Below are 27196 nucleotides of genomic sequence, written 5' to 3'. Positions count from 1 at the left end.
TTCCAATATGTGTGCAACATCAGAAGTATCTTCGATTTGCGTTTCAGGGAGACCACTTTCAGTTCACAGCTCTTCCTTTCGGCCTGGCTTCAGCGCCCCGGGTTTTCACGAAGGTGATGGCGACTGTGATGGCCATCCTTCGCTCCAGAGGGATCCTCATCATCCCTTATCTGGACGATCTTTTGATCAAGGGTTCGTCTCGCCAGGACTGTCTCCGGAGCCTTCAGATAACCCTGGACACTCTCAGCCGCCTAGGTTGGCTAGTCAACAAGGAGAAGTCCATTCTGGTCCCCACCCAGCGTCTGACCTTTCTGGGTGTGGAATTCGACACGGAGCTAGCCCGTGTTTTTCTTCCAAAGGAAAAATTTACAACTCTGTCCAAGGGCATCAAAACTCTCAAGAGGCCTGTTCCCATTCCCATTCGGTTCGGCATGAAGGTCCTGGGGAAGATGGTGGCCTCCATGGAGGCAGTGCCCTTTGCGCAGTATCACCTTCGCCCTCTCCAGCTGTCTCTGTTTTCAGCCTGGGACAAGACCACGATGTCCTTGGACCGTCCTATTCGGCTTCCTCTCAGAGTGAGGCAGTCTCTCACTTGGTGGCTACGGCCAGCGTCAGTTCTCCAAGGGAGGTCCTTCCTTCCGCCTCAGTGGCAAATCATCACCACCGATGCGAGCCTTCTAGGATGGGGAGCCGTGTTCCATCAGAAAGCGGCCCAAGGACGCTGGAAGCCACAGGAGTCTCTCCTTCCAATCAATCTTTTGGAGATCAGGGCGATTTTCCTGGCCCTTCTTCACTGGCAGCCCCTCCTCTCCGGCAAGCCGGTCCGCATTCAGTCGGACAACGCCACGGCCGTGGCGTACATAAACCATCAGGGGGGCACGCGCAGCAAACAGGTAATGTCAGAAGTGGCCAAGATATTCCGCTGGGCAGAACGTTACGTTCCGACAATCTCCGCCGTCCATATTCCAGGGGTGGAAAATTGGGCAGCCGACTTTCTGAGTCGCCAGGGCCTAGCGTCCGGCGAATGGTCCCTGCACCCCGCGGTTTTCTCTCAGATATGCGACCGTTGGGGCACCCCGGATGTCGATCTCATGGCATCTCGGATGAACCACAAGGTGCCGCAGTTCGTAGCCAGGTCCAGGGACCCTCTAGCCGTCGCATGCGACGCACTGGTGACTCCGTGGTCCCAGTTTCAACTTCCGTATCTGTTCCCGCCTCTGGCATTGATCCCTCGGGTGGTCAAAAAGATAAAATCGGAAGGTGTACCAGTGATTCTAGTTGCTCCAGATTGGCAAAGACGGCCTTGGTACGCGGAACTGGTCAACATGCTCGCGGACGTTCCCTGGAGGCTTCCGGACCGTCCAGACCTTCTCTCGCAAGGCCCCCTTTACCACGAGAATTCTCAGTCTCTGAGTTTGACGGCATGGCCATTGAGACCGCAATTCTAAAGGAATCAGGTCTGTCCAGTCAGGTTATTCAAACTATGATCAGAGCCAGGAAACCAGCCTCTTCCCGCATTTACTATAGGTACTGGAAGGCTTTTTTCCGTTGGTGCGATGATAGAAGAGTCTTCCCAATGTCTTTTTCTATCCCGTCTATCCTAGGGTTTCTTCAAGCTGGGTTAGACGCGGGTCTGTCCCTCAGTACGCTCAAGGGCCAGGTTTCCGCTCTCTCTATCCTCTTCCAAAGAGAGCTAGCTTCTCTACCACAGGTCAAGACCTTTCTACAAGGGGTTTCCCACGTGGCTCCCCCTCATCATTCGCCAATAGACCCGTGGGATCTCAACCTCGTTCTTAGCGCGCTCCAGAAGGCGCCGTTCGAGCCTCTCCAGGACATTCCTTTGTCCCTTCTCTCTTGGAAGGTCACCTTTTTGATCGCCATTTCCTCCATCAGAAGAGTTTCTGAATTGGCGGCCTTGTCATGTCGTTCCCCTTACCTCATTCTCCATCAGGACAAAGCCGTCCTCAGGCCCGTTCCTTCTTTTCTTCCAAAGGTGGTTTCCGCTTTCCATATCAATGAGGATATCGTCCTTCCTTCTTTTTGTCCGGCTCCATCTCATCCTCTTGAGAAGTCTCTCCACAAACTGGACGTAGTTAGAGCCCTGCGTGTCTATCTTGCCAGGACCTCTTCCTTCCGTCTGTCCGATTCCTTGCTAATCATCTCTGAAGGTCGCCAGAAGGGCCTTCCGGCTTCCAAATCCACGATCGCTCGCTGGATTCGTTCTACCATTCTGGAAGCGTATCGTCTTCAGGAAAAGCGGCCCCCTCCGGGAGTAAGAGCTCATTCCACCCGGGCTGTGGCGGCTTCGTGGGCTGCTCGTCACCAGGCCTCGGCCATGCAAATTTGCAAGGCTGCAACCTGGTCATCTTTGCACACCTTCACGAGGTTCTACAGGGTTCATACCCAGGCCTCGTCTGATGCTGTGGTTGGTAGGAAGGTTCTGCAGGCGGCGGTGGCTCACCGGCCGACCTGAGCCTTTCGGTTACTTTCGTTCCTTTTTGCTGTTCCCACCCTTGGGACTGCTTTGGGACGTCCCATGGTATTCTGTGTCCCCCAATAAGGCGATAAAGAAAGATGGATTTTTGGTTCTTACCGTAAAATCTCTTTCTTGGAGCCTTCATTGGGGGACACAGCACCCTCCCTGTTTCAGTTGTACCGTGTTGGGTCTTAGAGTCCCCTGTTGGGTTGGTACATATGGTTCGAGTTTTTTTCTCGTTGCTTCTCCTACTGCTTTTTCACCAACTGAGGTGCTTGGTGCCTGTCGGTGGGTGTATACTGCCGGGGAGGAGCTAATTTTATTATTTTTGCATAGTGTCAGCCTCCTAGCAGCAGCAGCATACACCCATGGTATTCTGTGTCCCCCAATGAAGGCTCCAAGAAAGAGATTTTACGGTAAGAACCAAAAATCCATCTTTTTTCTCCGTCAGCTGCTACTGCTCAGGTGTCTTCGGCGCCATCTTGCTAGAGAAAAAAAATGCCTCTGCCAAGATGGTGCCGCCGGTAACTGCACAGTAGCACGTATCGGTTGCCGATATGTGCTACTGCGCAGACATGGCAGACACCATTTTCAGGCTTTTTTTTTTTTTAAATTTTAATATAGCCATAAAAAAATACACATTGTAGATAGATGCGATCATGCTGTAGTGACCGAGACTGCCACCTGCCTGCAGATGTGATTTTATTTTTTTACATAAATATAAAAAGGCCCATGGAACACAAAGATATAATTAACTAAAAAAAAAGATTAAACAACCACAGGACGGATTTCATCAACCAAGGTATCATTTTAATCAGTATTATGGCACCAACCTCACACTGTCTGTAGGTTACTCAGCACAATCCTGCTGACAGGTTATACTCCAAAATTTAAAAATTTTCCACATTTTTGGGGCGTTGATCTAGGAGAAATCTAAACCACGAATCCAGCAAGCAGAATGCGTACGATGGTGAGCTGTGACTGTTCTAGTATTGAAAAGGTTGTTTTCCTCATTGCACCTCTTGCCATCAATTTTATTTTTAGCCTGTGAAGAAGAAGAAAATTAAGCGTGAAATCAAGATTCTGGAGAACTTGCGAGGCGGACCCAACATCATCACACTGGCTGACATAGTGAAAGATCCTGTGGTGAGCTACCGGCACCTCCCAGTATTAGATAATGTGACATCTGTGCTGGGCCTGGGCATCTATAATCGTATTTATTGTTTCTCTTCTAGTCCAGGACGCCGGCGCTGGTTTTTGAACATGTCAATAATACAGATTTTAAGGTGCGTATCAAGAATTGGCTTGTTCTGCCAGAAATGTCTTTGCTTTTCCTTCCCTCTTTCATTTTAATAATTTTCTTCCTCTCCGCAGCAGTTATATCAGACTTTAACAGATTACGACATTAGGTTCTACATGTATGAAATATTAAAGGTACTGCGTAGCTTTCTCTTCTACATTAGTATTAGGTGTGTGTTAGTCACCAACTAGTTTATAGCTGCATTATTTTCTTCCTGCAGGCCCTGGACTATTGCCACAGTATGGGTATAATGCACAGAGACGTCAAGCCACATAATGTTATGATTGACCATGAGCACAGAAAGGTAAGTGCAGAGATGGCTGTTTGGCAATCAGTACTTTCACCGAGGTTATCTTCAGCTTCATAATTACATTTAATGCCTCTTCTCAGCTCCGACTAATAGATTGGGGCCTGGCAGAGTTCTATCATCCTGGGCAGGAGTACAATGTGAGGGTCGCCTCCAGATACTTCAAGGGGCCTGAGCTGCTCGTTGATTATCAGGTATAACTGCTGCTTACTATATTGTAATGCTGTGGAGGGGAGGGGGGCAACTATGTGCTGACATCTAATTTATAAGGGGAGGAGATCATGGTGCTAATGTCAGTACCAGGGCTGTGGAGTCGGTAAGCCACAGTTCCGACTCCGACTCCTGGATTTTATCAGGCTCCGACTCCTTCATAAATGGCCAATTCATAACAAATTTACTGTTGTAAAATATTAAACATTGTGCTTATTCAGTTTCTCACCATCATATAAGTAATCAGACCATTTAGAGCAAAAACTACATTTATTAGAATACAATTAGAATATAGCAAATAACTTTTCTAAACTTTTCTAAACTGTAAGTAAATATGCAATAAACACTTTTATGCAGTTAATAAGAAGAAATCTATAAATTTGTCCTCAGAAAAAGTATTGCCTCTGTCAGATCCTCCTTCATGGATGCCCGCAAATCTGATCTAATTATTTTGAGAGCAGAGAACAACCTCTCTACACTAACTTGTGTTGGTGGCAAAGCAGTAACCACTCGGGCAACATCTCTGACAATGTCCGGATACAGAGGAATCGCTTGTTGCACTGTTATTTTTGATGAACGGTCAAATTTCTCAATTTCTTTTAGTGCACATGAAAAATTCTGCTGAAATGTACTGGCTGTGTTCCTTGATGGGGATGACTCTTCTATGCGGGAACGCTTTGCACGGGCCTTGTGATCCAAATATTTTTCGAAATTAAATTCTTCATCAGTTGATGATGAGGGTGAAGATGTGGCAGGACGACCTGTCGGGGTCGTAAACGACAATAAATCCTCATTCACCAGTCATTCCAAATCATTGTGCGAGCGCAAAACATCTGGTACCAATTAAGAATGACTCAGACACGCAGCTGATTCAGTCTTAGCTAATGTCCCGCATCCACACCTGTCAGGAGCAGTACAACAACTGGCTTTATTTACAAATACACAATACTATATTGAGTGTTAGGGGAAGGCGTGCATTAGGCGGGGTTTATGCAGTATACATCTAGTGTCCAGTCTCTCTCTGATTCGTCAAAAAGTCTCCCGATGGTTACTTCTTCATTCCTGAGTTATCTTTTTTTAGGAGAAATGAAACTTAACTTAACTCTTTAGACACTGAATTTAAGTGAAAGTGAACACTGGCAGCCATCTTTAATACAGTTACATTTGCATTAGCAAGCAATTAGGAAAAACTTATTGTTTCACAGTATAAAAGTATAAAAGTTATATAAGAAAATATATTTTCACCTTGACAATCCCCCCTAAACACTAAGTTTTTCCCTTAATGAAAGATCCTTCGAGACTGTCCATGCGATGGGAAAAGGGGAGGTGGATTTCTTCATCCAGACACCTCAGAAGCTCTCCCCTAGCGAGAGGCCTCCAGGCAGCTGAACCCTTCACTAACCTCACATGGAGTTCTCCCGCTGTCCCTAAACTAAGTCTCTTAACATCATCTGAGAATGGGGGGTTTTGTCTACTCTCTTGAGGGGAATATACTTAGGGATCTCCCCTAGATCAGTACCATCGTACTCTGGTGGGTCTACTTCTTGATTGAGGAAGGTGCCAGTCGGAGTTGCTTTGGCAATAACCTTTTTATACAAGGGAATAACACAACAAAGAGTTATCGATCCAATTACAAGGAGGGCAATCAGTACTATACAAGCTTGTTGAAGGAATCCCTTGAGTCCACCCAACCAGCCGGAAAAGAAAGATGTGTCTACTCCAGCATTAGTTTTCAATTCTGCTGCTAACCCAGTTATCTTTTTTAAGGGCTATCATGGTTTTTCCATTCACTCCAGAGTTCTGAGGGATATAGGTACAACACTCCTCTCCCACCATCCCACAAACTCCTCCTTTCTCAGCTAATATCATATCAAGGGCTAGTCGATTTTGGAGTGTCATTCTAGTGTTAGGGCCCAATTCTTCAACTATACCTTGGAAGGCATCTTGGCTGAAATTGACAAACCTTTGTTCACTGTAATATATGTAATTGATCCATTCAACATTTTTATTAATCTGCACCTGTGGGATTATAGAAGCAAAGCCAGCATAGATCTGGTTCTGGGCTTTAAATTGGTCAGGCACCCCCCTTGGCACTCCAATAGCATCAATATATACTAGTGGATCTTCTTCATAACTCATATGGAGCTGATCGAGGCTTCTCCTTTTCCTGGTAGGTTCATCAGGTATCTTTGGATCCCAGGGTAGAATCTTGAACTGCATAGCTAGTTTAACAAGGGTGCATTGGCCTGTCCAGGCATTTGGCAACCTAGGACGGAGCTTACCATCTCCACATAACCAATAAATGTCATACATATATTGTGTATGTTTGATTAACAAGTCAGTATCTAGAGAACTATTCTCTTTGCAGAAACCTGTCTCGAAGATCCCTACTGGTGTACCTGTGGTGTCGTGGGAATTATAGCAGGTGTAATTGTCAGCTAATACAGTTACTTCTCCTGGGACCTTTAGTTTGGGTTCCTTATGAATTAGTGGGACGTAATCTGGGCAATCAGTGGGCTTCAAACCTTTCAACAAATTCATGACACAGGCAGTGGTGTTGTCATCAGGGAAAAGCAATGCATGTGTGTATAGGTGTGTATTCGCAGCAGCACAAGCAATACATCCTACAGAGATATTCTGGACTTTTACATTGTACCTCACCCATTCTAACCACAAATTTTTCCTTGGGGCTGTTTGTGTTTCTATGGAGAAAACCTCTTGCCAACTGAGACCTGGAATGGGGATCACTTCATTAACTACATTTTGCAAACGCTCACCTGGGCCTATTTTAGGTGTACTGGTAACGGGGGCCTTGGTTGGTCTGAAGCTAATATCCTGAAGCCGTATATGGCCTAAATACGCATAAGGTCCAGCACTAAATACATAATTATAATGCCTTCCTAGTACGAACGTCTGCAGATCAGCAGATTGAGGGCTTTCAAGATTTAGGAGAAGGGGGTGACAGCTTCTACCCCATTTACAGCCCCTAAATGGTTGCAGAAGGGCTGTTAGATGCATTCTCTCACGAAGACTCCTACCCGTCCCATCCTTGGGGAACATGGCTTCGCTAGGTTTATATCCCCAATCATTCCCCGTACTCCAGGCAGCATCTGTCCAATAATGACAATTATTGTTGTCTTGTCTGGTAACACACATTAAGAACTGGATGATCCCCTCTACCACCCGTTCAGTCTCAAGGCACTTGACTACATCACAGAAATCAAATCGCCAGATATTCACCGGGGCTGTCAGGTTTACCCAGAGAATAAAGGGACCAGAATTCTTATTTACAATAGGGGCCGAAGAAGTAGGGGCGAGGATGGCCCCCAGTCCCAAGGTCAAAAACAGCAACATTTCCCTTCAGTCACTACTGTGACTAAACACTGGTTCGGTCTCTTTTACAGTGTGAAGCATGAATCCAGGTGCTCTTTCCTTCAAGTTTTACTGCAGTGGGGGTGACCAGGATCACCGTGTGGGGTCCTTCAAATCTCGGCTGGAGACAATCTCTGCGCACAAACTTTTTCACATACACCAGGTCTCCTGGCACAAAGTCATGGACCACGTCACCTGTGGATTCTGGAAGAGAAGCAGAAACTGTAGAGTGGGTGTTAGACAGTTCCTTAGACAATGCAATCACAAATTGTACTATCATTTGTCTCAGACAACTCTTGTGGCCTAATGTCTCCTATTTTAGGTGGAGCACCAAAAAGAATCTCAAAGGGAGTCAGGCCGTGTTTTCCCTGTGGGGTGTGTCTGATATGGTATAGGACCACGGGGAGCAAATCTGGCCATGGGAGTGGGTGGTCCTGGCTCATTTTAAGCAACTGGGTCTTAATTGTGGAGTTCATTCTCTCAACTTTGGCTGAACTGGAGGGGTGATAGGGGGTGTGCAGACCCAAATCTGTCCCTAACATGTGCCACAATTCCTCGTAGACATTGGCAGTGAAGGCTGGGCCTTGATCTGATTCAACAACTTCGGGAATTCCAAATCTGCACGAAATTTCAGTGATGAGCTTCTTAGCTGTAGTTTTGGCAGTCATGTTGGTCACTGAGTAGGCTTCGGGCCATCCTGAGAACATATCCACAGCCACTAGGACGTACTCATACTTTCCTGACTTGGGCATCTGAATATGATCAACCTGGATTCTCTGCCAAGGGTAGTCTGGTTTGGCAAGATGCTGAAGTGGAACCTTGGCGGTGGCTGTTGGGTTACAGATGGCACAGACTGGGCAGGCTCTTGAGTAGGCTGTGACAGTGGTAGAGATTCCTGGGTTCACTATGGCTCCTACCTGGTGGGTAACTATGTCCCCATACCCCACTGAGAAAAGAACCTGGGAGCCCTGAGGTGTGATGTAATAGCGTGAATGACAGGGGAACCAGATTTCAGGGTCATGGGGCAACCTAGAGGATTTGTTGAGAGGGGTAGGTAGTGGGCTCCTTCCGGGCCGGGGGGATTCGAACGGACCTAATAGCAGTGGCGGGGCAGGGGGAATTGTAGCAACCTGATTGTCAGAATCCTCTGATCCCTCATCATCTCCGATAGCTTGGCGCCTCATACGCATTACGGACCGGAAAGCCGTATTGCCGGTCAGGGCATCAAGAGTGAAGGGACCTTGACCAGGTGTATTTACAAATATCACAGTGGGTTGCACCGGGAGACTAGGCCCAGAGGTGGGAACAGCATCGGTCGGTGCCGGAGGTTTCTCAGGAAGTGGTGGTCCCTGATAGTACTCGCCGGAAAGTGTTACCAGCGGACATAGTGGCTGGGGAGGAATTCCGGGTGCACCAAGATGGCTGCCGGTGGAGGCGTGGCATGCCCCACTTCCGTCCATGGTCTGGGCGGAACCCCAAGGACGGCCCGCCCCACACACACGGCAGGTTTCCACCCAGGTTGGATTCTGCACGCCACAAACAGGACACACCCACGCTTCTGGAGAGCTCGTCTTGTCGCCATTATAGGGCGGTGGTTGGGACTGCATTTTCATCATCAGTGGCACGGCGGCCATTTTACAATCTATAAGATCACAGTTCAAAGGCATTTTATAACCAAACACAGGTTCCGCATTGTCTGATCCTCCTTCCCCATCAATCTCTTTCCATCCTTCATTCTTCAAGCCTCGCGCAACTCGCAGATGAGCTTGTGCTTGTTCTAACAATCCTTTATCTTTCAACATGCCTCGTTTGTTCTCTGAGATTATGCCACATAGCCGGCTGTAATCTCCCTGACGAGGGCAATCCTACATGCTTATACAATCTCTCAACATTCTTGACTGCCTTCTTGCCTTCCCGTGACGCTACTATTGCCTTGACCTCCACAGCATCCTCATCTAACTTGTGGGGCACAGACTTCTTCTGCTTTAAGATACGCAGCATGACTCTTACAGAATACTATGGTTCTCTGCAGAAAAACCACTGGTAGCGATATCAACACTGATGTTCCACAGTACGGAGCCTCACGTTCGACGTACTAGGAAAAGAGCCTCGCGCTCAATATTTCCTTTCCCTAACCTTGAACAGCAGTGATTAACAGATTATCCTGCCACGATATTCCAACAGTCGGGAGGCGGTCTCCTAGTGAGAGCCCTCCACAGAAATACAGGTGGTCCCTTCTCGGGACGTCTTAATTACCTAGCTGGTACAATATCACAGAGGCTGCGTCTCCTATCCCTTCCTCTAAGTTGCCCCACAATCTGCAACTAGCTCAATTTATCACTCCACTTCACTACTAGACAATAGTCACGGGTAGGGTGGTTAAATGGAGTACAATGACCGGTGGAGGAGGTGTGGTGTACACGAGGACGCGCAGAATGCGACGTCTCCCAGTTGCTGGTTCAGAGCGTGGCACAGGATCGCACTCAGTCTCACCACTCGACCGGTCAACCCTCAGACCCAAGGAGACCACAGACAAACCAATAACGGCTGAGACACTAGCAAGTGTGACACATACAGTGTATATGATCTCACTTACCGTGTTTTGGAGGGTGATCAGTCCTCGAGGTCAGCCACTACAGGTATCATCCACAGACATCCAGGCATGGGTCCAGAGGAGCCTCGGATCACTGTCCACGCCCCACGTTGGGCGCCAAATTGTCGGGGTCGTAAACGACAATAAATCCTCATTCACCAGTCATTCCAAATCATTGTGCGAGCGCAAAACATCTGGTACCAATTAAGAATGACTCAGACACGCAGCTGATTCAGTCTTAGCTAATGTCCCGCATCCACACCTGTCAGGAGCAGTACAACAACTGGCTTTATTTACAAATACACAATACTATATTGAGTGTTAGGGGAAGGCGTGCATTAGGCGGGGTTTATGCAGTATACATCTAGTGTCCAGTCTCTCTCTGATTCGTCAAAAAGTCTCCCGATGGATACTTCTTCTTCACATTCCTGAGTTATCTTTTTTTAGGAGAAATGAAACTTAACTCTTTAGACACTGAATTTAAGTGAAAGTGAACACTGGCAGCCATCTTTAATACAGTTACATTTGCATTAGCAAGCAATTAGGAAAAACTTATTGTTTCACAGTATAAAAGTATAAAAGTTATATAAGAAAATATATTTTCACCTTGACAGACCAAATTCTTCTTGTTCCTCCTGACTGTTCTGCAACCCTTTCATCCTTACTGCTATTTCAAACAGATCTTCTTTTCCTTTACTTAGCTGTTGATCATCTAGAAGAATCCGATGCATTGGGTCTACATAAACAGCTGCCAAAAGAATGTTATTTTGTAATAGTAGCTCCTCCGTTTCATCGATGTAGCAATGCCACTTGCAATTAACCCTCCTCTTTGGGACAGGCAAAACATCAGGTTCTTCCACTCCTTTAAGAAAATACCTGGAGTTAAGTCCTCTGCTTGTAATTTTTTAGTCACTGTAAATGGGTGCTCTAGCAATTTTTCCAGCTCAGTCACCTGATTCCACTGACTTTCATTTAGCGTCAGTTGAGGGTTAGCCATGTCTACAAGAAAGGTTTTCAGTTCAACCAAGTGCTGAATCATTAAGTACTGCCCCATCGTGTGGCTTGATCAATAATTGCCCCTTTTCCAGCACGTCTCTTCAAAATTGAGTCAACTTTAGGGGTTCTGGCAACAGTAGCCAATTTTCTCACCTTGCCAATCAGTGCAGCAGCATGTCCTTCTTGCAGACTGTCTCTTATAGCCAGCTGTAGCGTATGCACAGCACAGCGCATGTGATGAATGAAAGAACATATTGACACAGTTTCAACAAGATCATCTAAACTATCATGTTGCTGTTCATCTGAAGCAACTTCAGTTTGCTCCTCAGTTACAATACTGTGTTCCTCTATTTCAAACATTTCTGTGTCTGTGGACCCAGAATGTTCTTCTAGCTGCTGGTCACCATCATTACTCTCATTCATTAGCTTAATAGTACTTATATTTGAAGCATTGTCAGTTACGACAGAAAGAACTTGCTCTTTTTTAAGTTCATAGTCTTGCAGAACCTTTTCCACCAAGACCTGGAGAAACTCACTGGTGTGATGAGCTTTGGTGTCTTTTACTGCCAATGTCTTGGTAACTATTTCATTTTTGTCACAAACAAATCGGACATTGATGGCAAAATAGTTCACTCTGTGACGTGTGCAGGCATCCATTTTAAGAAACAGAAAGCGTCCCTTGAGAGTTTTTTTAAGTTCTTCCTTTTGTTTAAAAGCTTCTTCGATTACTAATTTTTTAATTCTCTCTCTCTCCAGAGAAACACCAAGCTTGCGGGCCATTTCCCCATTCAGACACATAAAAGCTGGTCGTGAAAATAATGAAATAGGCACACTATCCTTTACAACAAGCTCTATGATCTGTTTTTTAAATGTATCTACTGTCATTGTCACAGTAACTTTGTCACTGACAAAATATCTTGCAACTGATGGCTGCAAAGTTCTCTGCTCCTTTGTTTGGCTGGAGGAGCTGGGCACTGGTTCATTGGTTTGGATGCAGTCTTTCTCATCCACTGCTTTCAGTACTTCTGGATGAAAGCGCTGTAAATGTCTCTTTAGATTAGAAGCTCTGGTAGGAGCATTTTTATCTTTGCCTGAATATGCACTCATCTTGGCTTCACAGCATTTGTTTTCGTCTGGATCATTTGTCATACACTGACAGACATAATGTTTTCTATCTTGAGTGATGGTGAAATGTTCAAATACAGCTGATTTAATGTGATGCTTCTTTGACATTCTCAGGTTTTTAATTCTGCATTCACAATCCAAATGACAATTGTTTTTCCTAAAAACAATTGTACAAAATTATTGCCAGGTCGTACAACTGATATAGTGGTTAGTAATACTGTTATTATTCCTCATGTACTCACAGTTAACTGATGCAAAGTTTGTTGAAAGGATAATACTTCTTACAGTCTTCCTCTTCTGAGTAGCAGGCAGCTGTGAGATGCTTGGAAGACGCACACCTAGTATGATCTAGTCTAGAGGAGGAGCTTTACTACTAAGAATTTGCAACACATTTTCACTTTCAGTTTCATACATTGTAAGTAGGGGGGTTGGGGCAGCATGAGGTTAACCAAGTATAAGATTAGATAAGGGCAGTGGAGAACAGTGACACACAAGAAGTAAGAAATGTATCTATCTCCAGCAGAACTGCTTATCACTGTTGTTCATAGTTTGAGAGAACATATATATTTGAGTAACATTTATAAAATTCATATGAAAGTTCAATTATGAAATATTAATACATTTTTTTTAAAGCTGGAGTCGGTACATTTCTACCGACTCCCGACTCCAACCAAAACTAACTCCGACTCCACAGCCCTGGTCAGTACACCAAGACATATTTATCGTTTATTTTACTCACTTTTATATAGCGCCATTAATTCCACAGAGCTATACATATATCATCATTGTCCCCTTTATGGCTCACAATCTAGATTCCATATAAGTATGTCTTTGGAGTGTGGGAGGAAACTTGAAACCCATGCAAACATGGGGAGAACATGCAAACACCTTGCTGATGTTGTCCTAGGTGGGATTTGAAGCCGGGGCCCCAGCGCTGCAAGGCTGCAGTGCTAACCACTGAGCCATTGTGCTGCCCATCCTTCCCGCTGTCATCATGCAAAAGCTGTGAGCTTCAAATTTTTTACTTTCATTGCTGTTTTAAGAAAAAAGTAAAACTAAGAAAACCTGAGCTCTATTTTGATCCTGTAACTTTTGAGCCTTGAGCGAAGGAATTGGCCCAATTGTCAGTCTTCATGACAACGTTAAGTACAGTATTGTCATATTTTACTTTTGTATTTCAGATGTACGACTACAGTCTAGACATGTGGAGCTTGGGCTGTATGTTGGCCAGCATGATCTTCAGAAAGGAGCCATTTTTCCATGGCCATGATAACTACGATCAGGTGAAATACTGTGACACCTCTTGACTTGTTGGGGGCGAGGGGAATTAAGAAATATATAGAACAGTTTTTCACATGAGCCAATGAATGTGCCAGTTTTTTTTTTGTTTTTTTTTTCTGCTTGTTTACATACCATTGATTAATACTGTTCATATTTTTTAGACTGTAAGGCGCACCTAGGTTTTAGAGGAGGAAATTGGGGTAAAAAATTGAAGCTAAAAATGTGGTCAATTCTATACTTAATAATCCCCATCCTGGTATGCATGGCTCCCTTATCCCCCATCCTGGTATGCACGGCCCCCATCTCTGTCCTGGTATGATTAGCCCCCATCCTGATATGCAGGGACCCATCCTTATCCTAGTATGCAGGGCCTCCATCTCCATTCTAATATACATGGCCCTATCCTTATCCTGGTATGATTGGCCCCCATCCTTATCCTGGTATGGTATGATTGGCACCAATCCCTATCTTGGTATGCAGGACCCCATCTCTGTCCTGGTGTTCATTGCCCCATCTTTATCTTGGTATGATTGTCCCCCCTTCCCCATCCTAGCGTTCATGGCCCCATCCTTATCCATTCTTTCCCTGCGCGCCCTCGCAACATCCTGCTCTGGTGCCTGCAGTTGATTGTAAGCAGCGCATGGCAGTGACGTCATGCACCGCTGACAAGCTGCCGAGGACAGCTGCTGGAATACTCAGTTCTCCACGCTGGGACTGTGTGCGTGGAGAGCAATGAATATTCACTGTACTTTAGCGAGCACAGTGTCAGCAGATAGGTTCCTGCAGCTTTCACATGTACTGCTACTAAAGGGAAAAAATATTCATTGCATCCCACGCGAATATTCATTGCATCCCACGCCTATTGGAGTGGAATGCAGGGACTGTTCATTGCCTTAAGTAGCTGTTGCACTTAAACAGCTACAGCGAACACTGCTCGCTATTAAAGAGAAATTAATATTCACTCCTTTCCACGCCCATGGGCATGGAATTGGAGTGAATATTCATTTCTCTTTAGCATCGGGCACAAGTTAGCCGCAGCAGCCGGCTCCAGCTTCATGTGACCCGCTGCCGCTCCCCAACCTCCCCACCAAAGTCAGATTAGGGACCCTTTATCCTCCACATTTTTGGAAGAAAAAAGTGCATCTTATAGTCTGAAAAATACGGTACATATAGCTACAATTTTCCCTTCACCCATGACAGCACACCTGAGAGGGATCTGCCTCGCAGGACAGGAACCTACTGAAATATAAGGGGTGGCACCTCTCCCCCGCTTCAGTTGGGTTCCTGTCCTGGAAGGGAATCCCAGACTGATAGCGGCGGTGCCTGTCATGGATGGAAAAAGGACCCAGGCTCGTCCCGGTGCGGGAAGAACAGGTCACTTTACCTGTAGCGCCGGCCGTCGGGTGCCTGGTAGCGCAGTCCCCGGGGGCTCCGGGTTCGTGCGGGCGCGGCTGGCGGTCCCTAATTCCAGGGTGCTCCACCGCGCCTCCCTCCGCACGCACCCCCGGGCTGTCTCCCTCAGAGCGAGTAGTGTGGGAGAGCCAGGGGCGTTTTCCAGGCGCTGAGCAGCCTGGGAGCGCGCCGGCTGACGTCAGAAGAACGACGGTAATATGGTGCCTGGTGTGACGCCGGCCGCATGGAATAACAGTGCGCGGCCGGCGGTCGCAGGAGGGGAGGAAGACGCTCACCGGGACTGGAACTATTTAAAGGAGGGAGACATCAGCATGGCCGGGTAACCATGGGGTCAGAGCAGGAACGGTCGCCATCTCTGCCTCCATCACAGGCTTCGGCTCGCAAGCATAGCAGCCGTTCAAGTGGCAAAAGCAGCAGTCGCCCCAGCCACAGGTCGGGGGGGCTCTTCGGTGTCCAGAGAGCACAGGTCACGTGCTCCTCCACAGCCTCCGAGTCCGGTACCTTTAATTACGGTGGTGAGTGATCTTCGTGAATGTTAGTAACATGATTTAATAGGGTTCATCTGTGTGTTAAATTCCGTAGGAGAAACCCAACAAAGCAGGGAGCAAGAGGAACAATAGAGATTGTGCTATATATAGAAGCCCCCTAGCAAGAGACTGGCAGAAAGACCTTTGCGCCAGCTGCATCCAGCGAACCATGGCGGAGGAAGCGCCTAGCTTTGCAACCAACCTTAGATCAGTTATCAGGTCAGATGTGGAAGGCTCGCTTAAAGCTTTGCTAAAGAAAGGGAGAAAGAGTAGGAAAGATCCCCCTAGTTCTTTCTCAGACTCTTCCTCGGCCTTATCTCAGGCTCAACACCCCCCATCCTCCTCTTCCTCAAATAGCGACACGGGTGGCAAACCGTGTTTTCCCATAGAGGTTACGGATGCTCTCCTCAAGGCCATCAGAGTAACCATGGGCCTACAGGAGGAAAAAGCAGCTAAGTCCCTGGAAGACGTCATGTTCGGGGGACTACAGGAAAGGAAGAAAAGGACCTTTCCAGTCAATGAGAAAGTACAAGCACTCATTGAGAGAGAATGGAGGAAGCCTGATAGGTCAGGAGCCCTTCCTTCCTCCTCTAAAAGGAGGTACCCCTTTGAACATAAGGACACAGAAATATGGGACAAGGTCCCAAAGATTGACGCAGCAGTGTCCAGGTCATCTAAAAAATTGGCCCTGCCCCTGGAGGATTCAGGGGTGTTTAGGGACCCGCTAGATAAAAAAGTGGATTCATATTTAAGACATACGTGGGAAACAGCAGCAGGAGAACTGAAGCCGGTAATAGCGGGCACCTGCACGGCACAATCTTTAATGATTTGGCTGCAGCAGCTGGAAGAGAGACTTGCTTCGAAAGTCTCAAGAGAGAAAATGTTGGCAGACATGTATCTGTTGCACGGGGCGGCAGCTTTTTTAGCCGACACTTCTACCGACTCCATGAGATTGTCCTGCTGCTCTCGCTGTCAATCAAACGCCGTGAGACGGGCGTTATGGCTTAAGGGCTGTCAGGGGATCTGCAGTCTAAAGCTAAGCTGTGCTCTCTCTCCCTTGTGATGGTAATTTTTTTTATTTGGGGAAAAGCCTGGATGACATCTAAAGGCCCCGTCTCACTAAGCGACTTACCAGCGATCCCGACACCGATATCAAGGTGTCAGGATCGCTAGTAAGTCGCTATGTGATCGCTGGTGAGCTGTCACACAGACGGCTTCACCAGCGATCAGCACAGCGATGCCGAGCGCCCGGCATCGCTGGCCATCCTGTAAAAAATAGAATCAAAATAAAAAATATAGTTATTCTCACCTTCCGACGTCACGTTCAGTCATCCCGCCTCCACGCTCCGGTCCCAGTGATCCTTTGCATGAATGACCGCGAGATGTCACGGTCTCGCAGGATAACAAAGTCTCGCGGTCATTCGTGCAAAGGATCACTGGGACCGGAGCGTGGAGAGAGGCGGGATGGCTGAACGGGACGTCGGAAGGTGAGAATAACTATATTTTTTATTTTTTACACCTGATCGCTGGTCTCCCGCTGTCACACACAGCGATGCGTGCTGGCCAGCGGGAGACCAGCGACCAAAGAAATGTCCAGAGGTTTCTTGCAGCGATCAGCGATACCGGCAGGGGGGCCGCTCGCTGATCGCTGTCACACACAGCGATCTCGCTGGTGAGATCGCTGTTACGTCACAAAAGTTGTGACTCCGCAGCGATCTCGCTACCAAGATTGCTTAGTGAGACGGGGCCTTTAGAGAAGGCAATTGACACGAAGGGGTTCCCAGCAGATCAGAGGAGGCCGCCCTTTCGGAGGGGAAAATTCAACAGGGGCCGTCCTCCGGGGGATAGGAGAAGATGGGCTGATAAAAGGAAAAAGGAGTCTGGATTCATGTTCGGAGGAGCCACCTCAACCTCCAAGAAATCCCCACAATGACGCCAGCATTCCAGTTGGGGGGAGGTTGACACTCTTCCCAGGCCTAGGAAAACATCTCCAATGCCTGGATCCTAAACATCATAAGGGAAGGCCTCAAAATCCCTTTTTTTTTTTTTTTTTTTTTTTTTACATCAACCAAGATCATCATTTGTCGTGACCCCCGTCAGAAAGGGGATAGAACAGTTGGCCTTGGAATCAAAAATCTTATGTCTGCTAGACAAGCACTTCTTTCCGAGGTCCCGAGCAGACAAGAAAAAACGGGATTCTCTTCCTGATTAATAAAAAAAAAAAAAAACATACCAGTCATTCAGGACAATCATAAACCTCAGAGGCCTCAGTGGATAAAAAAAATCAAACTTTCAAGATAGAATCGGTAACTACAGCCATTAAACTGCTACATCACGATTGCTTTATGGCTGTAGTCGATATAAAGGATATACTATCACATCCCCATTCATCCGGGTTATCAAAAATACTTGAGTAGCTCTCTACGTCCAGGGCATTCTCAGGCATTTTCAATTTAGAGCCCTTCCATTCGGCATATCCATAGCCCCGAGAGTTTTTACCAAAGTCATAGCGGAGATGACTGCCTTCCTCCAAATCCACAACACGATTATAATACCCTATTTGGACGATTTCTTAATAGTGGGCAGCTCAGAGGGCCACTGCGCTGCACAGGTAGAATGAGTGACAGACACCCTGCAGAGACTGGGCTGGATGATTAAACATCAAAAAGTCAAGGCTACAACCCCTAAGGCCTGTTTCAAACTTCAGTTTTTTGTCAGTTAAAATCCGCCAAAATGGCGGAAAGCGGATCCGTTGGTAAAGTGATCGGATGCCACCGGACTGTTTTTTTGACGCATCCGATGAGTAAAGAATTTTAAAGGAACCGTAGCATGGGGAGGAGAGAGAGAGTTTTTTTTTTTTTTTTTCTTTTTCCAGCCGCCAGAACAGATTTTAGGGTTAAATTTCAGGCTGAGTGAAGTCTTTCGGGCATGCGCAGTGTGAAGTACGGATCCTGCCGCCCGAAAAAATGTTACATGCTCCGTTCGGGCATGTCGGCGGACAGCAAAATTTTGGCGGATCCGCAAAAAAACAGATCCAACGGATGACCATCCGTCAAGATCCGCCGGTAATGCAACTCAATGGGGAAAAAAAAAACGGATCCGCCAAGCAAAATGGCGGATCCGTTTTTTTTTTTTGCAAAACGGCGAATCTTGACTGATGGACAAAAACTGACGTGTGAAACAGGCCTAAGGAAACAAGTTTTTCTAGGGTTCAACCTAGATTCAGAACATCAAACCTGTCTGCTACCGGAGGCCAAGGTAGAAATGTGACATTAGCGGCCCTAGACCAACCCCACATGACCCTGAGGAACGCGATGTGCTTGCTAGGCACCCTAACGTCCTGTATCCTGGCGGTCAGGTGGGCACAATTTCATACCCGACAGCTTCAGATGGAAATTCTGTCAGCACAAAGGTCGCTAAAAGGGCGTTTAGAAGGAAGACTGGAGCTTTCCTTAGAGGTCAGAAACTCCCTCAAATGGTGGTTAGACAGAACAAATTTGACGTCGGGGATACTATGGGACAAACTAGTGACCGACATAATTCTGACAGACGCAACTCCTCAGGCTGGGGAGCGCACCTTAAGGGGTCATGCGGTCCTGGGGGCCTCAAGAACAGGGCGCATCTTCCAACTTGAGAGAACTGGGCAGTGAGCAAAGCCCTAACAAAGTTTATTCTCTTCCTCAGTGTTCCCAATGTCTGTATCATGTCGGACAACAGAGTTACAGTGGCGTACATCAATCACCAGGGAAGTACAAGGTCACACTCCCTAATGATGGCGGGCAGCGACATTTTTCAGAGAGCAGAACATCATCTACTCTCTTTGACGGCATTATATATAAAAGGGTGGAGAATGTAGAAGCCGATTTCCTGAGCCGAAATACACTAAAGCAAGGGGAATGGGCTCTAAATTGGTCAGTTTTTCAGAAGATAGTCCAACTTTGGGGAGAACCAATGATAGACCTCTTCGCCAACAAAAACAGGCAGGTGGAAAGGTTTTGTTCATTAAACCCCAAGGAAAAGCCATGGGCAGTGGACTCATTACAAATTCCGTGGAATTTCAGGCTGGCTTATGCGTTTCCCCCAGTGACTCTGATCCCAACAGTGGTGAGGAAGATCAGGAAAGATCAAGCCAGGGTGATCCTAATAGCCCTGTTCTGGCCAAAAAGACCCCGGTTCTCGCTGTTGCAGATGTCCCTCTCAGATCCATGGGTCCTACTGGAAATCCCAGACCTGTTAACTCTGGGTCCCATATTCCACGCACAGGTCAAGGGATTCCATCTGACGGCGTGGAATTTGAAAGATCGCTTCTAATGGATAGAGGGTTCTCTCCGGGGTTAGTGGCCACCCTGTTAAAAAGTAGGAAACCAATAACGACTAATATCTATGGTAGAACATGGAATAAATTTCTACAGTTCCTGGGGAAGCCGTTGGACCAAAAACCACCGATTAAGGCAATCTTGGAATTTTTACAAGCAGGATTACAGCTGGGGTTAGCGGTGAATACCCTTAAAGTTCAGGTGTCTGCACTAGGCGCACTATACAATTGTAACTTGGCAGCAAACAGATGAGTTGCTAGGTTCATTAAATCCTGCCACAGGTCCAGACCTATTCCATTACCAAAAATAGCCCCGTGGGATCTAAACCTGGTGTTAGAGGCCCTTACAAAACAGCCATTCGAGCCTGTTCAACAACTGCCTATAAAATATCTTACCCTGAAGACTATATTAGTTGCCCTTCGGCCCGTAATAAGTGACTTACAGGCCCTTTCGGTAAACCCGCCTTATACCCAAGTGTATCAGGATAGAGTGGTGTTAAAAACAGACCCCGCTTATCTACCGAAGGTAGTATCGGATTTCCATCGGGGTCAGGAAATTGTCCTTCCCTCCTTCTGCGAAAATCCGAAAAACCCAGGGGAGAGAAAATTCCACAATTTAGATGTTAGAAGTGCCCTGCTAGAATATATATCAGTGACTTGCCAGTGGAGGAGGTCCTAGTCCCTATTTGTAGCCTTTCATGGTGCCAGGAAGGGTTGCGGTGTATCAAAGAGAACCATTGCCAGATGGATTAGGGAAGCCATTAGTATAGCCTACTCAGCTAGTTGTGGTCCGATTCCTGATGGCATCAAGGCTCATTCCACCATAGCCGTGGCGACCTGAGCTGAAAGAGCAGAGGCAATTGATCAAATTTGTAAGGCCGCTACCTGGGCCTCACCGTCAACCTTCTTTAGACACTAGATTAAATCTATCCTCCTCTGCTAATTTAACCTTTGGTAGAAGGGTGCTGCAAGCGGTGGTCCCTCCCTAAGGTGGTTCGAAGTCTCCAAAAATATCTCAGGTGTGCTCTCATGGGTGAAGGGAAAGCCACCATGGTTACTTACCGGTAGCCGGTTTTTCCGGAACCCATGACGGCACCCGTATATTCCCCCCCCCCCACCCCCTTTTTCATCGTATGGGTGTGCACGTTAATAGGGTGTATTTGTGTGATGTGGTGTTGGATAAACTTGTAACTAACCGGGAAGTCCTCTCAATGCTCTGTAACCAACTGAAGCGGGGGAGAGGTGCCGCCCCTTATATTTCAGTAGGTTCCTGTCCTGGCGGGGCGAATCCCTCTCACAGGTGTGCTGTCATGGGTTCCGGAAAAACCGGCTACCGGTAAGTAACCATGGTGGTTTTCCTTGTGGCGCTCCATTTTTGTTTGTGTGTGTGTGTTATAGATATTTATGTATATATACATATTTGAGTACATAATTTGGTTTGCAGGTACATACTTGTGTCAATCTGGTAATTAAACACTGATAAATAATTTATTTCTATAGCGCCAACATATTCTGCAGCACTTTACAGTTTAGAGGGGATTTGTACAGACAAAGAAATTACAGAATAATAATCACATAAATCAACAAATACTGGAGGAGCGAGGGCCCTGATTCCAAGCTTACAATCTGAGGTAATGGGAGGGGAGGGGGGACACGAAAGGTGGATGGTAACAGTAGCTTGCGTTGTACGGTCCAGCCTTCAATGTAATAGGGTGTTCATGTAATGCTGCATGAACCAATAACCAACCAGTATGTGTAAAAGTACAGACATGGGGTGCTGTTAATTGAATGATGGGTGTGAGAACAGATGATACAAGGGTCCTGAATTTGTAGAATATTCATGGGAAGAACAGGGATGGTTAGATAAGTATGTTGAGGCAGTAGGCCAGTCTGAAGAAATGCATTTTTAGTGCACATTTAAAACTGTGAGTATTGGGGATTGATACCAACTTTAAAACCCCCTGGATATGACTGGAAGATTCACTGCCCATTTAGCCTGAGGAGAAAAAGAATTCCCCAAAGTGGAGCATTTTCAGTGTATAAAATGTTCAAACCACTTGGAACTTCCTTAAGTAGCTAGTGCAATAAGTTAAAGGGGTTGTTGAGTCACAAATCATTCATGACCTTTTACATAACTCAACAGTGTCAGACACTCACTGATCGTAGTTTGATTTGCTCAGGCAGCGGACTGTTGTAAGCACTTTGAATGCAGCTGCAAAATGTAACATCATTCATTATGTAGTTTGTGCTGATCTGCAGTACCTGCCAGCGGCTGCTACCCATCTGATTAAACCTGCACTTTGTCATGCTTTTAAATGGCTTTACATCTGGGAGAGTAAATCACAGCTGATCACAAGGGTGCCTGATGTTAAACCCCCTTTTAGTGAACAAATTTTGATAATCTATTATATGCACAGGTCATCAATATATTGTGACTGGACAACATTTTTAGTGAGTTCATCACTGTTCTTGTTACTAGGGGTTCATGCATACAAATATTGAGGATTTGTAACATCATCCATTAACTTCTAGGAACCAACATTGTACATTTGTGTACATGGGGAGTCGTAGAAGCGTTACCAGACAAAATACTTGTGTGTAGCAAATGCCTCATCCATGCACAAACCCTAATGCTGCGGACTTCCACAAATACTTTGCTTAGATATTTGGCATTAACCTTGCTACATAGCCGTAATGTTCATTATGTCATGCTGCAGTTCTCATTGTGTATTTTTCCACACTTAGTTGGTGAGGATAGCCAAAGTACTGGGAACTGAAGATTTGTACGACTACATTGACAAGTACAATATTGAACTGGATCCACGCTTCAATGATATCTTGGGCAGGTGAGCTATAAAGTAATGACTCCTGGCACTCCTCATCATTGCTCATCGGTAGTGGTTTTAGCCATTTGTTTTCCTTATATTCTGACTTTTATGTACTCAAGACATTCCCGCAAGCGATGGGAACGCTTTGTGCACAGTGAGAATCAGCACTTAGTCAGTCCAGAGGCTTTGGATTTCCTGGATAAGCTGCTGCGATATGACCACCAGACACGACTGACTGCTCGTGAAGCCATGGACCACCCTTACTTCTGTGAGTGTGCAATAGTTTGCTCCCCCTCCCCTGCATTTTCTGCTTTTGTTGTCTCATAAGTCTTTTGTTCCACAGACCCTATTGTGAAGGACCAGTCTCGGATGGGCTCCTCAAACATGCCCAGCGGCAGCACCCCGGTCAGTAGCGCCAGTATGATGTCAGGTCAGTCCCAGCCCAAGTCCAGTAACCGTGATAAGCCAGGTCAGTCATTGGTAAATGTTCTAGGACTCCCTCTGGTGGTGGCGTTTTGGGCAGGATCTATATGTAAATGGGCTATAATCACGTCACAATATATTTTCTGGGTGTATCTGTCAATCAACTGCCACATTTCCCATGTATAGTGCTTTAAATGGCCACAAACCTACAAGACAAGCTGTTTTTTTTTTTTTTTTCTTCTCTCTACACTGTTGTCATGTTTTTTTGACATTTTGTCATATGCCCATCTGAGCGTGATGAGTTAATGGCCAAATTGTACTGTTGCCTGTGTGGGCAGGGCCCAGACACAAGCGCTCCTGTGATAGTACAAGACCCCTGCTATTTATTGGATCTGCTCTACATTATTTGAGGATTTAATCACATTCTTTAAAAAGACTAAAGCAATAACTTTTTATGCATTTAATTTACATGTTATGTGGATATTACTACCATAAACCATTTTTAATGTCTTTAGGTTCTTGGTCATTTTACAAACTTTGAATTGCCACTTTTTTAAAAAACTTTCCTTTTCTTTTTTTTTTTTTTACACTTGATTCTGGTAAAATCATAAGTAAATTTTATTTGGCCGGATGTATATTCATAGTTAAAGGGGTATTCTCAAGTTTTGAAGCTATCCATTATTACTTGGAGTCTGACCACTTGACCCCTTCTCCTCACACACCCCAAACCACTACCACAATTGCCCCACCCAGCCTGAGAATTGGAGCTCTGAAGATCCCCATGTGACAGCCGTGGTCAATAATGTACACAACTGCTTTTATTAGTGGGACCACAGGAGATAGCGTAGCGCTTGGCTCGTCTTTGGCGCAATCATAAAAATGAAGCGTTAGTGTGCACTTCATTCATTAGTTCTAAGGACTGGTGAAGGTTATCCCTCTATGTAATGCATAGAGGATAACTTCCAAACTTAAAGAGGCTGTCTGACCCTGAACTCTCAAGTGTTTTGTTGTTTTGTTTTTTTTTTTAAGCTAATCTGTGCTGTATCACAATATATACAACAGCCCTATACATTATTTTTTGTTTCTACCTTTCATTCCTCCAGAATTTCACTTCTCTCCCTGCACAGTTTATTAACATCTTGCTCTACCAGATCAAGCAGCTTTCTGGGCTGTTTATTCCTAAGCTCACAGCCAGAGGTGGCTCTGACCCTGTCCTCAGTGCCAAGTAACACCCTCTTCCTGCCCACTGCACGCTCATTGGCTGTTAGTATCTGCCCCAGCACTGATCTGTCATTCATACCATCATTGGAAGTGAGAGAGGAGTCATCTTGTGTCCTCATCTGTAGTGCAGTAATCTACTTCACATCAACAGTGGTGACAGGGCCGTCACAAGTCTCCCACATCACCCCTGGCGTTGGAATACTAGGAGGTGAAGTGTATTTCCACATTGACCATTACATGGTGATCTGTTGATAGCAGTACACGATGTACACTGCTCAAAAAACAAAGGGAACACTAAAATACCACATCCTAGATATCACTGAAATATTGCAGTTGCCAATCTTAATTACGTAGTGGAATGCATTCAGAACAATAAAACCTAAAAATGTAATGTAAATGTAAATTAATATCCCTTGGAGTTTTAGATTTGAAATTATACTCAAAATCAAAGTGGAAAATCAAATTACAGGCTGATCCAACTTCAGTGGAAATGCCTCAAGACAGGGAAATGATGCACAGTATTGTGTAGCCTCCACGTGCCTGTATGACCTCCCTACGTCACCTCGGCATGGTCCTGATGAGGTGGCAGATGTTTTCCTGAGGGATCTCCTCCCAGACCTGGATTAAAACATCAGTCAACTCCTGGACAGTCTGTGGTGCAACGTGGTGTTGGTGAATGGAACGAGACATGATGTCCCGATGTGATCGATTGGATTCTGGTCTGGGGAACAGGCATGCCAGTCCATAGCACCAATGCCTTCATCATGCAGGAACTGATGTCACACTTCAGCCACATGAGGCCTAGCAATATCATGCATCAGGAGGAACCCAGGGCCCAGTGCACCTGCATATGGTCTCACAATGGGTCTGAGGGATATCATCCTCGTACTTAATGGCAGTTGGGGTACCTCTGGCTAGCACATAGAGGGTTGTGCAGCCCCCCAGAAATGGCTTCCCACACCATTATTGACCCATTGCCAAACTGTTCATGCTGGAGGATTTTGCAGGCAGCCAAATGTTCTCCATGGCATCTCCAGACTCTTGTTACGTTTGCCACGTGCTCAGTGTGAATCTCTAATCCGTGAGGTACACAGGGTGCCAGTGTTGAATCTGCCAGTCTTGGTGTTCTCTGGCAAATGCCAATTGTCCTCCACGTTGTTGAGCTGTTAACGCAACACCCATTTGTGGACGCCGGGTCCTCGTAGTCTTTTTTCTGACATATTGGGCAGATACGTGGATGTTTAGTGGCCTGCTGGAGGTCATTTTGCAGGGCGTTACTCCCCCTGTTTCTCCTTGCACAAATGAGAAGGTAGTGGTCCTGCTGCTGGGTTGTTGCCCTCCTATGGCCCCCTCCATGTCTCCTGGTGTACTGGCCTGTCTCCTGGTATCTGCTCCATGCTCTGGACACTGTGCTGACAGTTACCCTTCTTGCCACAGCTCACATTGATGTGCCAACCTGAATGAGCTGAACTACCTGAGCAACTTCATGCCACTGTACAGTACCTCTAGGGGTGAGAGCAATGACAAAATGCAAAAGTGATCAAAACTGCCAAAAAGGATGAGAACAGAGAAATGGTCTGTGGTCACAAACCACTCCTTTATAGGGATTGTCTTTCTAATTGCCTATCACTTCTACCTGTTGTCTATTCCATTTGCACAACAGCAGAAGAAATTGATTCTCTCAGTGTTCGATCCATAACTGGACAGGTTGATTTTCACAGCGGTGTGATTGACTTGGAGTTACATTGTGGTTAAGTGTTCCCTGTATTTTTTTTGAGCAGTATTTTAATAGACAGGCGATAAGTAGATAGTTAGTAGATAGGAAATATTTATTAGACACACATACAGCACATTATACTTGCCTATGTAGAAAGTTTTTCCTTTGAGGTTCTGCAGCAACTTCTTTTTATCTTCTATTCATATGAGGCTGTTATGTGACCCTAAGGTCCTTGCAGGATCTTCAGTGTTTGCAGAGATTGAACAGTGATGGAAGGAACTTTTAGCTTGTTCCACTTTCAATTTTTCTGTCCCTGCAAACAGCTTAGTCCTGCCCACTGCTGGCTTACACTGTGTGCCACCATAGGGAGGAGGAGGTATCTGGCAGAGACTGGGTTAGTGGTGTCTGTTACGACGGTATGTCCAGTGCCAAACAGGAAAGCTCTAGCTGGAGTGTGACCAGCTCCTCCAGAAAGGAGAGCGGTGGTTACATCCCCAAGTGTGGTAGCTAGGCAACAGTACAGAATGCTGACAGGCAGTATATTGCAAACTGTGAGCATTCTGCAGCCTTGGTACATACACAGAATAGGGAAAAAGCTTGGCCAACCCCTTTGACAGTGATATGTTCATAAATGCTGAATAAATAACCCTTTTCTGAAAAGTCGATTTTTTTATCTTTGCGTTTGTCGCTTCTCTTTTTCAAAGAGCCATAATTTTCTTATTTTCCAGAAATATAGAAGTGTAAGGGCTTATTTATTTAGCAGGCAAGTTTCAGTTTTGAATAACACCGTTCATGTCACCATAGCGTGTGCTGGGATATTTTCTGTTCTTGGGGACATTACTGTATTTTTGATTCCTGGTTATGTAGTCAAAATAACAATCTCCTATGACGCTGAGCTGCATCTGCCAGGAATGGTGCACACTCAGCTCTTGAGCCCACTCCATAAACATTAATTCTGTAACCTACGTCTGGAAGGGGTTAAAAATCTAGGTTTTCTGCTTGCTTTACTGCCTAGATGGTGATATCCATACCACAGTGGTATTATTTGGTCTCATTTTGTTAACCTTCATCCAAATTGGGTTTTTGATCCAG

At 45.9% G+C, this 27196-nt stretch overlaps 1 protein-coding gene across 7 annotated transcripts in view; it reads left to right on the top strand.

The window, feature by feature from the left end:
- CSNK2A1 (casein kinase 2 alpha 1) overlaps positions 1 to 27196 on the top strand; it is a 51176-nt gene that overhangs the window by 22341 nt on the left and 1639 nt on the right. For 5 of the 7 annotated variants that reach the window (XM_073580770.1, XM_073580774.1, XM_073580773.1 and 2 more), the window contains 9 exons: positions 3521 to 3622; positions 3712 to 3762; positions 3851 to 3910; positions 3997 to 4080; positions 4167 to 4277; positions 13561 to 13662; positions 22661 to 22761; positions 22863 to 23011; positions 23087 to 23212. In XM_073580770.1, the coding sequence (XP_073436871.1) occupies positions 3521 to 3622; positions 3712 to 3762; positions 3851 to 3910; positions 3997 to 4080; positions 4167 to 4277; positions 13561 to 13662; positions 22661 to 22761; positions 22863 to 23011; positions 23087 to 23212 (886 nt within the window). The remainder of the gene's footprint in view (positions 1 to 3520; positions 3623 to 3711; positions 3763 to 3850; positions 3911 to 3996; positions 4081 to 4166; positions 4278 to 13560; positions 13663 to 22660; positions 22762 to 22862; positions 23012 to 23086; positions 23213 to 27196) is intronic. The other 2 variants (XM_073580775.1, XM_073580776.1) reach the window with 2 other exon arrangements.

Source organism: Dendrobates tinctorius, unplaced genomic scaffold, assembly GCF_039654945.1.
Source record: "Dendrobates tinctorius isolate UK_male_01 unplaced genomic scaffold, ASM3965494v1 ptg000065l, whole genome shotgun sequence".
Lineage (NCBI taxonomy): Eukaryota > Metazoa > Chordata > Amphibia > Anura > Dendrobatidae > Dendrobates > Dendrobates tinctorius.
This window is presented reverse-complemented; position numbering and strand designations above follow the sequence as displayed.